Raw genomic sequence first — 14,924 nt, 5'->3', positions numbered from 1 at the left:
TTTTTTTTTTGAGCAACTGAATGTGTGAACTGAAATTCAGCTGCCTGGGGGGTAGAATTGAAGAATAGTGCTTTAAGAATCAATGTTCAAGTTTTTTGTAGCCTTTATCATTAAAATAAACTTGGAAATGTGAACCAAGTGCAGACTAACAACCCAAAATGAAGTGCAGTCACTCATCCCACTTAGATAAGTGGGGGGGTGTTTCTTAAAGATGAAATTAGTAGAAAGAGCCAACTGTGCTTATTCTAAACAAAACTGCACCATGTCAAACAAGTCTCAATTCTGCAAACAGCTATAGATGTACATACATATGTAACTAGTCCCCCGACTTCAATGTTTCTATATTAAATTCAGTTTTTATAACGTGTTAAACCTCCATTTTTTAATCTAAGAATGGAAGCAGCTGTGAAACTTAGTTCCAGCTTGCTGTAAAGTACACAGCACCTTCAAGATAATATTATTCAATTAGATGCAAGAGCCTCTAATTATATTATGGACTGACTGGGTAAAGAATCTTCAGCTGATTATTAACTACCAAGAAATATGGAACTCCAATAATCAGTATATCTGGTAGGACAGTCAAATAAGGAGCAAATTACCAGAATCTTAATCATACAAAAATGCATTATCCTAGCACCTAAGACAAAACTCTGAAGCTTGCAGTATGTGGGTGAATGGGAACATTGCTGAAGGTGACTATGCTACTCGATGTTCTTGGCAGCTTAAGGAAAAGCTCTTTGCTACAGTTGGACAATATTTCCTGTTTGTGTAAACAGTTTGATGGAAACAGAACTTCTAACCAAGACACTCAACTCCAGAAATCGGCCTTTGCTTTTAAAATACACTGGTATGGCCAAAGGTAAATAGCGTTCAGTACAATTAAAATATTTAACTTAACCCTACCTGAAGCCTGTCTGAAAAAGTAAGGCAGTTCTGTGCTCAAAGTACTTCTGTGAGATTGAGCAGCTTTCTGATGAAGATGTTCTTAGCCAGTGGTGAGGAAACAAAGTGTGACACTCCAGCCCCTCATTTCAACTGAGTTGCACTAGTTCCATTGTGACAGAGCAGTGCAATTGGGGGCTGAATATTGAGGCAAAGCAGCCTGCTGCAATAGGGATACTTAGTCCTCTACACGCTGGTGTCAGAAGGCTCAGAGATGCTTTTCCTGATGGAAGGATCAGTCTTAACCAGCCTGTTGAAAGACACCCAAGCCCAATTATATTTGCTATTCCTGCTACAGTGATAGTGGCATTCCCAGGCGGTGGCCTGACAGTGCTGCAGACAGAACTTGTCAGAACACTTAAGGGAATGATTTCTGGACAATAAATGTCTAGATATTTTACTTCCCAGCTAGCTCTGGAACTATTCAGAAAACTGGAAACAGATTTGCCCCCACCCCAAAGCAGGCAGTGGTGATTTACTTTTGCATGTAAGACATGATTAGGAACTAGTATTTAAGCAATGGTTTCCAAAATGCATACAGCTGTAAAGAGGTTTATTCCCAGCCAATCAGTACTTATGCTAGAGGCTTTAAAGATTTTATAATACAAATATAGAAGCAAACAAAACAAATTGTACAGGGTGAATGTTAGACAATTTGGTACTGTGTGTGCACCACACGCACACTTTCATGTAGCAAATTCTCCTTTATTTCACTGGTAAAAGAAGAGTGTACAATAAAAGCACATCCCAACATCTTAACCCTGTTAAGTAGGGAGCTGATTGTGAATACTGAGGTAGTTCATTCTTGTCATTGACTATTATGGTATTCCTATAAATCTTACAGGGGGCAGGTAAAAATAATCTCATTTGTATAAAGCACTGGAGGAGTATCCTAGGCAAACTGGTTCCGCTGAAGATTTTGGAAAAATAGGCAAGAGACTTTTTAATATGAATGTTTCAAGTATTCTACCAGCACTAGTGGTCCTGTAAGGTCTGCAGAACATCTATTAGCCTATTTTAAGCAGATAAATATTTGATCTGATGTTCAGTTTAAGTTACTGTAAGTACAACACACATCAATGCTGAGGATCTTACTGCTGCAAAATTAGTCAGTTCTTTGTTTTTAAGGAGGCTTGAATGTAATTCCTGCTGAAGCCAGTAATCCATGCCCCTAAATTAGCCAAAGACATTTTAGACTAAGGTCTGGCTGAAATCCCAGCTAGCCAGAGCACCATCTTCTAGGCCCACCAAGCAGGCTTTTACAAAACTCTGATTTAAATATTAAGAATTGTTTATTGTTCAAAACAACTTTGGGTTAATAGTCTCTGCATTTCAGGGACGTTCAAAACAGTGCTGGGATTTTATGGTAAATTTCACATACTGAAACCAATATTTTTTAAGGCACCTTGCAGCATATACTGGATTAAAGTAAGATTTTTCTGTTTTTCTTAAATCACAGTACACGCCATAGGAATCTAATTTGCCAGCATATCCTTTAGACAACAGCCAGTCTGCGCGTCCTTCAAAAGCATATTTACCACATCATAGAACTTGTTATCATAAGCCAGTTTGTAGTACATGTAGATGTCTTCACAGTAGGTCAGTAACGTCTTCAGATTTTTCTGAGCCGTCTCAGTAGGCTGGTGCTGTTTGACCCTGAGACAGAATTTCATGTTATATTAAAAGGGGAGAAAGGGTAAGCTCACAAATAAGACTGACAAAGCTGAAGATCATCACATGAGATGGGAAGTTTGATATCTAAAGAAAAATGCAGGCTGTGGAGCGAGGGGCAGAGAACTTGTGGAGATGGGGAACAGACAGTTCTTGGGAAGGATTTGTTTTGCTTCTCCGTACTCTTCTGCAAAGATTATTTTAAAGCCAGACATTCGTTAAAGAAAAAATCGGACTAGGTTTTAAAGAGTCCGGAGCTCTGCAGGAAGTTATCTCCACCACAGTAAATGGCTGAGAGCACACCAGGTGCTGTCGAATGCGAAGTGCCTCCCAATGGAGTAAATAGCACCATGAACCCTGCCACCAGGAGCAGTGAATTTAATTCTGTACATGATGCACTAAAGGGCCAACAGAACAAGGCTTAGGGAACCCAAGAGAGGTGGCAGCAATAACGTAGGGTAGTTACTCAGCCAAGGTGCTTTTATAGCATTGTCTATGACAGAGCTGGCAATAGAATCCAAGTGTCCTGACCGCCTGTGCTAGTCGCACAATCCTCCTTCCCCTCCATAGCAATTAGAGTGACTGACATGCACACAAAGTAACTCTCACACCACCTCTGGATAGTTATAATTTTACAGATAGGAGCTATAGATTGGGCTGGAGTCTGCCAACTTGTACGTGAAGTCAACGAGAAGGTACAAGGATCAAGATTTGAGCTGGGTACGTGAGAGATGACTGAAATATATTTAATTTGATGGCATTACAGTAACTTCTCCTTATGACTATGCAACGGAAGAATTAGCTGCTAATTTCTTACATGTTGTTTGCGAGATCAATTAAAGTCAGAACAACACTCTAACTAGTTTCATTCAGGAAATAATTTTTTACCTCAACAAAAACTCTAGTTTTGTATGTATAAAAACAAGTGATCTCTGTTATGAATTGACTTTAAGCATTGATGAATTAATATAAACCTGTTTTCACACTGGCCTGCAAATAGCACAATTATTGAAACAGTGTATCTACTATCTTGAGAGAAGGTCATGTGAGAGAACAACAAAAAATTCAACTACAGCGTAGTACTCAGGGGATCTCCATGCCACTCCCTTTGGGGTCACCATTTTACACTTCTGCATTCCCAGATCTCCTTCCACCATGACACTTGGCAAGGAAGGCAGAGCAAACAGTTACCTCAGAGCCCAACCTAGCACTGCTGCTCTTAGAAAGGCAGGCAGGCAGGTTACTTTACAGTGCTCCAGAGGGCCAGCCACGTGGTCTCCACAACACAACATACTTAAGATTGGGGATAAGGGGTAAGAATTCCTCCAGAACTTTAATCTCCCCAAGCAGGGTACTGTACCGACACCGAGCCAGACAACTTGTGCTCTATAAGCAAATACAAATCAAATACTCTCTTTGAAGTCACTTGCCAGAAAGCCAAAAGGCATAGCCAGGCAGGGCTGCAGAAATACTTACTTCTTCGCAATCTCCTCAAACACGTTAGATTTGAGTAACCTTTGTTGCTTAAATTCTTCCAGGTAGTTGAAGTCACCCTTTATAATCACTTGTTGATACAGAACTTCAGCCCAGTCTGGAACAAAGTCATAAGCCTCAGCCACGATAGCAGCCTAGAAAAAGAACATGCCAGAATTACTGACTAGGATGGGCCACAAGCTGGTTTAACAGATGAAGCTTTCCAGCCATGTGGTTTTGCCTGCTTTTGTTTGCACTTGGGCAGTACTCAAGCATTTCAGGTGCAGACTGCCATGGCCCCTCTGGCTCAGCTCTTACACTCTTGTCTCAAGGCTATTCTTTTAAGGAGGAATGGAAGGGTCAGTGTGAAACTATAGATAAACAGAGGGCTGTGGAGTGTGGAGTAGGTATGATGGACAGGGAAGAAGAAACTTGAGAATGGGGGGAAATTCAAGGCTAGAAGATTCTGTTCTTACTGAAGTTAAAGGGAATTTGGAGCAGTTTGGGGCCCTGAGAGGAGAGAAAGGGGAAGGCAGGAATTTGTAATAGACCCAGAAGATCATCATATAAACACGTTCAAACATTAAAATAAGAAAGCCATACTGGGTCAGACCAAAGGTCCATTAAGCCCAGTATCCTGTCTTCCGACAGTGGCCAGTGCCAGATGTCCCAGAGGGAATGAACAGAACAGGTAACCATCAAGTGATCTATCTCCTGTCACCCATTCCCAGCTTCTGGCAAACAGAGGCTAAGAGGACATCTCTGCCGATCCTGGCTAATAGCCATTGATGGATCTATCCTCCATGAACTTACCTAGTTCTTTTTCGAACCCTGTTATAGACTTGGCTTTCACAACATCCTCTGGCAAGGAGTTCCATATATTGGCTGTGTGTTCGGTGAAAAAATACTTCCTTTTGTTTGCTTTAAACCTGTTGCCTATTAATTTTATTTGGTGACCCCTAGTTTTTGTGTTATGAGAACGAGTAAATAACACTTCCTTATTCACTTTCTCCACACCAGTCATGATTTTATAGACCTCTATCATATCCCCCCTTAGTTGTCTCTTTTCCAAGCTGAAAAGTCCCAGTTTTATTAATCTCTCCTCATATGGCAGCCGTTCCACACCCCTAATCATTTTTGTTGCCATTTTCTGAACCTTCTCCAGTTCCAACATATCTTTTTTGAGATGGGGCGACCACATTTGCATGCAGTATTCAAGATGTGGGTGTATCATCGATTTATACAGAGGCAATTGATATTTTCTGTCTTACTATCTATCCCTTTCTTAATGATTCCAAACATTCTGTTCGCTTTTTTGCCTGCTGCTGCACAATGAGTAGATGTTTTCAGAGAATTATCCACAATGACTCCAAGATCTCTTTCTTGAGTGCTAACAGCCAATTTAGACCTCATCATTTAATACTTATAGGTGGGATTATGTTTTCCAATGTACATTACTTTTGCATTTATCAACACTGAATTTCATCTGCCATTTTATTGCCCAGTCACCAAGTTCTGAGAGATCCTTTTGTAGCTAACATATAAACACGGAGTGGCGGGTCCTCTAACATTTCTTTAAGAACATGGTGAGAGGGGGAAGGAAGGAAGGACAGGACACACAACTGGGGAACATATTTTGTCTGGAGAATTCATCTCCTTTAACTCTGAAAGCCAAAGAGGCCAGAATATTCTCACTTCAACTTGCTGTTGGAGGGAGGGTCCATCTCTGGTGTTGAAAGGCTATTTGTTCTCTTTAAAAAGTCCTTCTTTCTGTCTGAGGACCTTCTTGCCTTGAGTGAATTACAGAAGCTGAGAAGGAAAATGCCTTTTCCCATTGGCTTCCCACACTGCTGGGGCTGCAGGTGCTGCCACCTGCCTGTAACATGGACACTGCCACTAGCTGTCTTTATTCTCAAACATATTTTCTATTCTAAACTTGGGGAGCAGCTTTTCACTTTGTGAGCCTTTATAGTGCTGTGGTGAGTGAAACTGAGGAAGCATCCCTTACTCAGTCACCGTACCTGGTAGAATCTGGGCAAGGACATGATGCAATCCATCAGGTTCTGTCTGTTCAGGTTAATCAACATCATGCTCTGATTGGTGTTCAGAAAATGAAGCTGGAGAGTTATCAGCTTTGTCAACCGGTTGCAGCGCAAGGACTGGCGGACACAGGAATCCTAATTAAAGAGTCGAAACAGAAAAGAAAAACCAAGCTCTGGAGTAGCGTTTCTATAGGGAATCTGTGGTACATGTTCCCAAGCACAGCTCTGGAGGCTTCAGACCTATGTTAGTATTTTGTCTTGTAAATCACTGCTGTTTCTTTGATTAATCACTTTCAATGCACGTATATATGAAGCCCCACTCAGCAACTCACTTTTATTGTAATATGTGGAGGCCAGTCTTTGATCACAGCTTTAATACTCTTCTACTTTCCCTCACCCCAAGTTAAAAGTGTTAGCACAGCACCAAAGCCAACTGATTCTCTCCTTCCCATGAGATGAAAGCTTCTAAATTGAATCCCAGATACTAAAAGCTGAGCAGGGAGCAATAAATTACTCTTTGATTCAGTGGTCACGTGGATAAGCAGGCTCAGGTATTAGGCTCTGTCAGAGGGATCTCTTTTCCCTTGGCACTGCAGTGGGGCACATCACCGGCGGCTGCTTCAAAAGCACCTTTTCTTCTCCAACCTGGATGGGTTTCTGAGCATCACTCCCAGGGAAGCTCTGCCTGCTATTCAGCCTTAATCCATCTCTCAGCCTTACTTGGCCAATGGTGATAATTAATACTTTTCAAAGTTCAAATTCCATCTCAATTTACCTTAGAATAACTTTCGGCTGCATCAATAAAGAGTGTCAGAGCTTTCATCAACAGTTTCTTTAAGTTGGGCACATCTCTGAGAGACTCTTCTGAAATGGAAAAAGAACTTTAAAGCAAGCACTCCTGGCTTTTACAACTGCAGAAGCAGACAATATGCAACGAACACTTTTGTAACTCATATTTGAAAATTTCTGTCTACCAACATTTCAGAAGGCAGCAACATGCCAAAATATCTTAGGGCTTGGCTACACTTGCAAGTTGCAGCGCTGGTGAGGGGGTTACAGCGCTGCAACTTACCAGGTGTCCACACTTACAGAGCTCAGCCAGCGCTGCAACTCCCTTCCTGCAGCACTGGCTGTACACCTGGTCTGCTACGGGTGTAGCGAATCCAGCGCTGCTCATCAGGTGTGGACACTCACCAGCCACTGTTATTGGCCTCACACGGAGGTATATTCTGAGAAGGTTATCCCACAAGCCTGTATACCACAAACCGGAAGGTACTCCGCCGGAGCTACTCTATCTAAAAAACAAACACAGCTGCTCTTTGCTGCACGCGAGCGAGCGAGCCGTTGCTTGCGATATGTCTCTACAGCTGCTTTGGCTTGAGGAGACAAAGCAGCACCGGGGGACCCGGGGGGAGGGAAGAGGCGGAGGAAAGCTGCATCCACTCGGAGGAGCGGCTTATCTGAGTCTGAAGCCTTTTTACATTTAAGGAGTTATTGAAGTAGAGGGAGTAGTGGATATTGGCCACGTAATTGCACAAGAGCGCTTGGGCAGAGCCGATGCACGTGAATCAGGAGGTCTATCTTATGAAGTATTATCCATAAAATCCACGTCTATACCGTGCCTTGTATGCTGTCCCGAGGCCTATCAATACTCATATACACACGCGACGGTCCCTACTTTGAAAAGCAACGTTGCAGCCACTGAATGCTGGATAGCTGCCCACAATGCAGCCAACTCCAACAGCGCTGGCAGAAGTGGCCACACACTGCAGCGCTGGCCCTACACAGCTGTACGACCACAGCTGTAACTACCAGCGCTGCAAAAATGTAAGTGTAGTCATGCCCTTAGAAAGAATCTCATGCCCTAACTCTGCACAAAGCATAAGAAATGCTGCTCTTCTGCGTACAGAACAAAATTCCAAGCAATTACAAGAATCTAATCAGGAGTTTTAAAGGTGATTTGAAAACAAATACAAAATATCCATTTGCTTTTGTCGTGTGTAGACTGCCCTCAACAAACCAGGTTAAAGAAAGCATTCAGCAGAACTCAAGTGTTTTAGATCTCTTTACATCACTGGGTCTTGTTCCACAGTGATACTCCTACATGCTCCATTCATAACGACATCAGAGCTACATGCAATCACTGGAAGCTTAGGCTGGCTAAAGTATCTATTATTATACCCACAAAGGTAGAAAGTACTTTAAAAACTGCATAATGTCCTAACACACTGGGACATGCCTGGTTAGTGGTGCTAATGGGGTGTTCCACAGGCACAAAACCCAGGAACGCCACAACTTTCTGGAAAGGAAAAGCAACCAAATAATATCTCTGAGCCTGGCTAATTGGGCCACTCAGTGCATCCTGCTGATGGACATGGATTTTTCCATTTTTACGTGCAGGTCAGCAGGAAAGGCAACTGGAACTGTGCTTACCAGCCATATCTCACTTAAACAACAATGCATCCAACAGAAAAAATGCCCTTAATTTACAAAAGATTTTAAATTAAGCCATTTTTTGATGATGCATAGCAATGCAATACGCTTGTACGAGAAGCTATAGTCAAACACACTTAGTCGTGGTTCCATAATTCCTACTCACCCCATGGTTGAGATTCAATGAGCTTAAGCTGTATACAAGCAGCTGCCTCATGATTCTCTCCAATTTCTCGACACATGCTAAAGCACAGGGCTATCATATTGTGCTTTTCACTGTCCCCTGGCCGACAGCGCTTTATGTAATCTAGCAGAGCTGTCTTCAGAGTTCCACTCTAGTTAGGAGAAAGGGCATCAGAACAGGTATTCAGAGATTTGCACTTTATTAGAGAACTTCCAAGGAAAATCAAATCCACGCCACCTTAAGCTGCCCCTCAAACATTTCAACACATAATGGGACTATGATTAAAGTATCACTGAGAATAGCAGACTCCTAATTATATACTTAACAGAATTGCTAACATCTGGCAGCCTCTACATTTTTGTATGTTTAATTGTAAGTCAGTACTCTGTAACAGAGTATCTGTCATGTTAAACACAAAAAGAGTCCAACCCAGCACAAAATATATAGTGTTCTCCGAATTTCTATTACTGGAGTTGTAAAAAATAGCTGTTTTCCTTCCCTCCTACACTGATTTTTACTGTGTCCAGGACATCATGAGACAATCTACACTGTTAAAGTAACCATATGAGTCTCTTTATAACTATATGCAAGAAAGAAGAAAACACGGTAAAGTATTTCATTTAAAATTGTGATTTGTATTCATCAACCATCTAAAGACATTCACTTTGTAGGGTGAGATTCAGTCCCAATACTCAGAAATTATTAAACTCCCCAGATAATGTACTGGCAGCGAAGGTATCTGTTTTCTCTCTCTCTCACTCACTCTCACACACACATTAGTGGGGTTTTTTTTGTTTTGTTTTTTGCACCTACCGGGTCTAACTTTTTTCTCATGAGCACTTCAAAGTAATGTTTCTCATGCAGCAGATCAAATATGTACGTCATTTCATTATATCTTCCAATACCAGTAAGGAGTCGGACCTTTAGAGAGAATGGCAGAAAGATCAGTGGATGATGGAAAATCTTATCTCACAAAGAGGCAGCCATGTATATTAGGGTTAGTTTGTTCCCCTTTCTTAAAAATTGAAATTTTTATTTTTATTTTTTTTTGTTTTGTTTTAAAAGGGAAATGATCAACAGCCCAAATAACCAGACCCCAAAAGTAAAGCTTTCCATCAAGTGCAATCCATGCAGTGAGCTTTCCAGTTCCCTACACTAATTCCAACTTGGAATGACATCTCATGTCACTAAGCAGGCACGTCTCAAGTCTGCTGGGGCCTTTACTAAGCAGCAATAGAAGATGCAGGTTAGCTTAGTAATGTGGATCATTGCATTTCACAAAACTGTGTCTGAAAAACCTTGAAATTCCAAAACCAAGACATTGCATGCTCCCTACCCCTCCATTCTGCCACAGCCTCATCTATTTTTCTAACCAACTACTATGGTGATCCTTTTGTGATGTGGAAACCTGGCCAGGAGCACAAAACACACATCACAAAGGTAACAACCTTTGGTATCTATAGATGTAGGCTGGGCAAAGACTAGTGACCTAGAGGTGAAAGCTTTGCCTTCCAATTCCATGAGCCATCTAGTCCACATGCTCATCTGGTTTGCTACCATTGCATGGAGAGCTGTGTACAGAGTGTGGTTAGCACAATATGGTGATGGACACATACCACAAGGCCGTACTCCTCACTGGGGGCCAAGTGTTCCTCCGTGAGAAGTCGAGCAGTTTGCAGGACTTGAATAATTCCTTCCATGTGACATGTCAGACTAAAGCAATTATGGGCCAAAATCAGCAGCTCTGTAGCTAGAGAATGAGAAAATGTGGTTGTTCAGTTAACAAGCTGAGCAAGTTAGTCATTGCATCTCTGTTGAAATCGGTGCTAACTTGGCAGATGATTTATCATTTTAAAGTTACAAGCACTAGAAGTGAATTGGAGGCATCTAGCCCATGACAGCTTCTGTAACGGCACACATTCAGTGCACTTTTCCAGTTGGTGCTAGAATCTGATCCTTTGGATTATTCTCTGCAGCGTGAATATAATCCTTACAAGGAAAGGAGACCGCTTAACAAATGCACAGTGTATACACCAGTCACCATCATGCCAGGTCAGTTCTCAATTTAAAAAGGTAAGTGTGATGGGGTCTACCCCACACAGGGAAGGAAAGAGTTATCATATATCATATCTCCATAACAGAACAAAATAAGGGGGCAAAGTTAAGGCTGGGTGACAGTGCAAGTCCAGTGGGATAAAAGCAACGAATGAAAGATTATATTGAAGTGGAAAAGTCTGGATCTTTAAATTCTTCATTCTCAAAACCTGGCTTTCTGTTTTAAAAAATCTAAGAAAAAAAGGAGGGGGGGGGGGGTTGGCGGCGGGATGGGGATGTAATTAGCTGGATTCTATTGTAACACACTTTCGACCCTTAACTTTTACCAAGGTTTTGTTTCTGAATAAAGCTCTTTTCGGGCTGTAGATTATCCCAATATACTAGAGATGATCTGAATGGAGACTTTCCAGTTGCACCTGTGTTAATGCTGGTAATCTTTGGGACAGAGAACTCTCACTAAAACCCTGTCCTTATCCTTTTTCTCAGAGTGACATGTTCAGTATTTATAAAGGACCTTACTTAGCCACTGCTGGCTGGCTGCCAATAGTATCCTGGTTACATTTTGTAAGTGTAATTAGACCATGTCCATGAATGGACAGCTATACAACAGGAGTGAAGTTTTGGCCAAAGACGACCTATAAATATTTAACAAAGAAATATGTAAAATACCATGCTGTTAAATCACCTTCCTAAGAATTTGGCCAGAAGACTTTTCTAAATCCATCCACAAAACTTTAAACAACAACTTATTGACTTGAGATTTCCAAGCTATCAATACAAGAGCTTCTCTTCAGTCTTAGAGAGAATAGGGAATTCCTGTATGGATGCCCCAGGTACTTATGCTTTGATCTATTTCTTGTGAATACATTTTGAAATTTCTCTTTAATGATTTTTAGGGTTTTTACAAAAAAAAAAAAAATCAGTAATGAATATTCCCCTCACAAGTGCTCCAAACACTTCAAGATGTGATACAGAGCCCAAAATAGTCAATGTTATTAAAATGCTAGTTACATATAGTATTATTTACTATTTACTTACTGCAAGATAGTTCCCCATGAGGTACAGATGAAATTTTATCCAATAACTTCATGCCAACCAGTGTATGATCCTTGCACAATTTGGCCAACTCTAGGAATGCTTGAGTCTCATTAGCTGGGTTCACAATCTGCTTTTGCCCTGTGCATACAATGAGAGACACAGACAGTTATGTCACAAACGCTAATTGTTCTTAGAGGAAAGGTTAGCCTACGTTTATGGAAAACATAGTGTATCATCTTCTTCCTGCCTGATGCAGAGGCTGGAATGATATAATCCCAAGAGGTCCCTTTTAGTCCAATCACTTATGTCTAAAAGTCACACATTTTTGTTTTCCCAGATCAATCCAATACAAACCCACTGCATGGCTATATTGTTTGTTACAGCTGAGATCCGCTGTTTCTTATCCAAAAATACACTGACCTTGTCACAGCTGAAAAAAGCCTAACCATTTATAGAAAACAATTCAAACCAATTCACATTATTTGAGGAAAATATCATTTATTTTGCCATAAAAAAAAAAATACAAATCTTTAAAATACCAGGCCACTCTCCCGTTCTTGCCTTTGTAGGAAATTAATGGAGGAGTCTCGCTCACAAGTTGGATGGCTGGAGTTACTAAGGCCATGACTTGTTATTTAAAAACAAAAACAGATAGCACATTTTTTTGGTATTAAAAATCTTGTTTGTAAGAACCTTCATTAAAGCAACAAAGCACCAGATACAGCAAGGTAAACAGCTAACAACACTTAATACATGAATAGAGCTTTACAGTTTCAAAGTATCGCACAAACAATGAATACTATAGTTACCACATATACACTGTCAGCAAGTGTTTTTCAACACACACACACAAGCTTTACAAACCAAAAAGTTTTTAAAAAGGACATCAGATGCATGCAGAGGTGAAACACACAATAAAACACCATCATCACCTTTCCTTTCAGAAGATACCAGTAACTCCTGCATGATTTCTTCAGCCACAAGTTCTGCCACAGTTTCAGACCGGAGACCCTGTGTTGTGATGAACACCTGGGCTTTCTTGCATCTGTCAGGCTGCTGGGATGAAAGGATCGCTCGAAGCACCTTTTCAGAATCATGGGCTGATATTTCACCGTAGGAGCAATTCAGTTCCTAAGAAGCGTACAGCACATTTTAAAAATGCTACATAGAGAAAAATACACGACAGAGTAGGGATTCACCAACAAAGCTCTATCATACTGAAAACAAACAAGACTATTCCAAATTGTGCGTAAAAAAGCAGATGTAGGTCTAACCCAGGGGCGGCCAACCTGTGGCTCTGGAGCCACATGAGGCTCTTCAGACGTTTATATGTAGCTCCTCGTACAGGCACAGACTCCGGGGCTGGAGCTACAGGTGCCAACTTTCCAGTGTGCCAGGGGGGTGCTCACTGCTCAACCCCTGGCTCTGCCATAGGCCCTGCCCCCACTTCACCCCTTCCCATCCCCTCCCCATAGCCTGCAGTGCCCTCGCTCCTCACCCACAGAGCCTCCTGCACGCCACAAAACAGTTGATTGGGAGGTGCTGATCAGTGGGGCTGCCAGTGGGCGGGAGACACTGGAGTGGGGGGATGGGAGGGGAGGAATGGAGGAGCTGATGGGGAGCTGCTGACGTATTACTGGGGCTCTTTGGCAATGCGCATTGGCAAATTCTGGCTCCTTCTCAGGCTCAGGTTGGCCACCCCTGGTCTAACCCATCTTTGTACAAATCAATATTGCACTGATTTGTGTATGTTAACTAATAAGGGTTTGATACAAGAAAGCATTTTAATGCATGTTTAACTTTTTGCTGTAAGTTAAATGTGTGCTGAACAGCTGTTCTGTTTCTTAATTGGGGACTATATTAAAACAGATGAAAAATACTTTCACAAGCTAGAATTTTCTTGTTTTACTAAAGATCATTCCACAGTGTTCACTGATCAGATTTACCTTCTCACTGCCAAATAATCCCAAAGCCTCAATGCAAAAGATGCAAATTCCAGCTTAAAAAGAATACTACATGAAAAGACAGCTAGCCCCTCAGAAACAAGAAGTAGACACTGATGTGTACAGGATACTAGACTAGATACGCTGCTGGTTTAATTCAGCAGCACAAATGCTATGTTCCAAAACTAAGGGGCGAATCTTGGGGAAGGGACAAAGGACGTCTGGAGCAGAATCCTCTGCCCAACCTGGGCAGCTGGATTACAGCCACACAGGAAGGCCATGAAGAAGAGGAGCAGCAGCGGATGTAGCCCACTACTTTTGCCACACCTGGGGTTAGCCCAGCGGATCTGCAGGGCCCACCTGCAAACATCCCTGTAGTAGACAGTTGCCACAGAACGGAGGGTTTGCAGAATACCTCTATGCTGTATCTCTGCTGCAGCCCTCCACTCAGGTTTGAAATTGATGTTAGGCCTTCTGAAGGCAACACATAATTTTTAGACAAAGTACCAAAATGACTAAAACAGTTTATTCTTAGCACATTATAAAATAGGCCAACTAAAGAGACATAGGTAGGAATTTGGCTTAGTGAAGTAAAATGACAGATCAGAAGAGTTTTGTTCATTTCAATACTTGATCGTATCGAAGATTTGTCCAAGTAGTGGGCCATGTTACCATTTGATAAAGAGCCCCCATATTTTTCATTTCAGCGCTCAAAAGTGTGCAAGAATGAGCACTTAGTAAATTATTTTGTGACCTCACAATAGCTTTAGTCTCCATAACTCTGTGGGTTGGCCTGAGACAAGCGACATGATAGTTCTGGTAAATGTTGCCAGACACATACCTTGGAAAGCTCATACAAACAGAGGACTTGTCTGCAGTAGTTCCTCCCATGAGCACACTCATCTATTAGAGTCCTCAGACTGGTAATAACCAGATCATCTGGAGATGGAGCCAGGACATGTGACCAATTTTCTATGCTTGAGGCTGGAAGCAAAGTGAATACTGAAAACGGCCATCTCAAAGGAAAAAGCACACTGGTCAGGCTTGTAAAAACAAAGGCCCACACCTAGAATAAAACTCCAGGAATCAGTGCAAACATTATGTGCTATAGTTTTTCAATCTTTAAAAACTGAACTCACAGTA

The 14,924-nt window shown here is 41.6% G+C and overlaps 1 protein-coding gene across 2 annotated transcripts in view; it reads right to left on the bottom strand.

Moving 5' to 3' along the window:
• SPG11 (SPG11 vesicle trafficking associated, spatacsin) overlaps positions 1–14,924 on the bottom strand; it is an 87,987-nt gene that overhangs the window by 22,113 nt on the left and 50,950 nt on the right. The window contains exons 31-40 of one of the 2 annotated variants that reach the window (XM_032764355.2): positions 14,623–14,765; positions 12,771–12,969; positions 11,839–11,976; positions 10,362–10,495; positions 9,559–9,666; positions 8,728–8,896; positions 6,904–6,992; positions 6,108–6,263; positions 4,090–4,241; positions 2,481–2,598 (exon numbers count right to left, since the gene is read on the bottom strand). In XM_032764355.2, coding sequence (XP_032620246.1) covers positions 2,481–2,598; positions 4,090–4,241; positions 6,108–6,263; positions 6,904–6,992; positions 8,728–8,896; positions 9,559–9,666; positions 10,362–10,495; positions 11,839–11,976; positions 12,771–12,969; positions 14,623–14,765 — 1,406 coding nt within the window. Of the gene's footprint in view, positions 1–1,478; positions 2,599–4,089; positions 4,242–6,107; positions 6,264–6,903; positions 6,993–8,727; positions 8,897–9,558; positions 9,667–10,361; positions 10,496–11,838; positions 11,977–12,770; positions 12,970–14,622; positions 14,766–14,924 lie in introns of those variants that run through there. The other variant, XM_032764353.2, reaches the window with a different exon arrangement.

The sequence above is a fragment of the Chelonoidis abingdonii genome, chromosome 9, assembly GCF_003597395.2.
Source record: "Chelonoidis abingdonii isolate Lonesome George chromosome 9, CheloAbing_2.0, whole genome shotgun sequence".
Lineage (NCBI taxonomy): Eukaryota > Metazoa > Chordata > Testudines > Testudinidae > Chelonoidis > Chelonoidis abingdonii.
The sequence above is the reverse complement of the archived record's forward strand: the minus strand, read 5'-3'. Positions and strand labels throughout refer to the sequence as shown.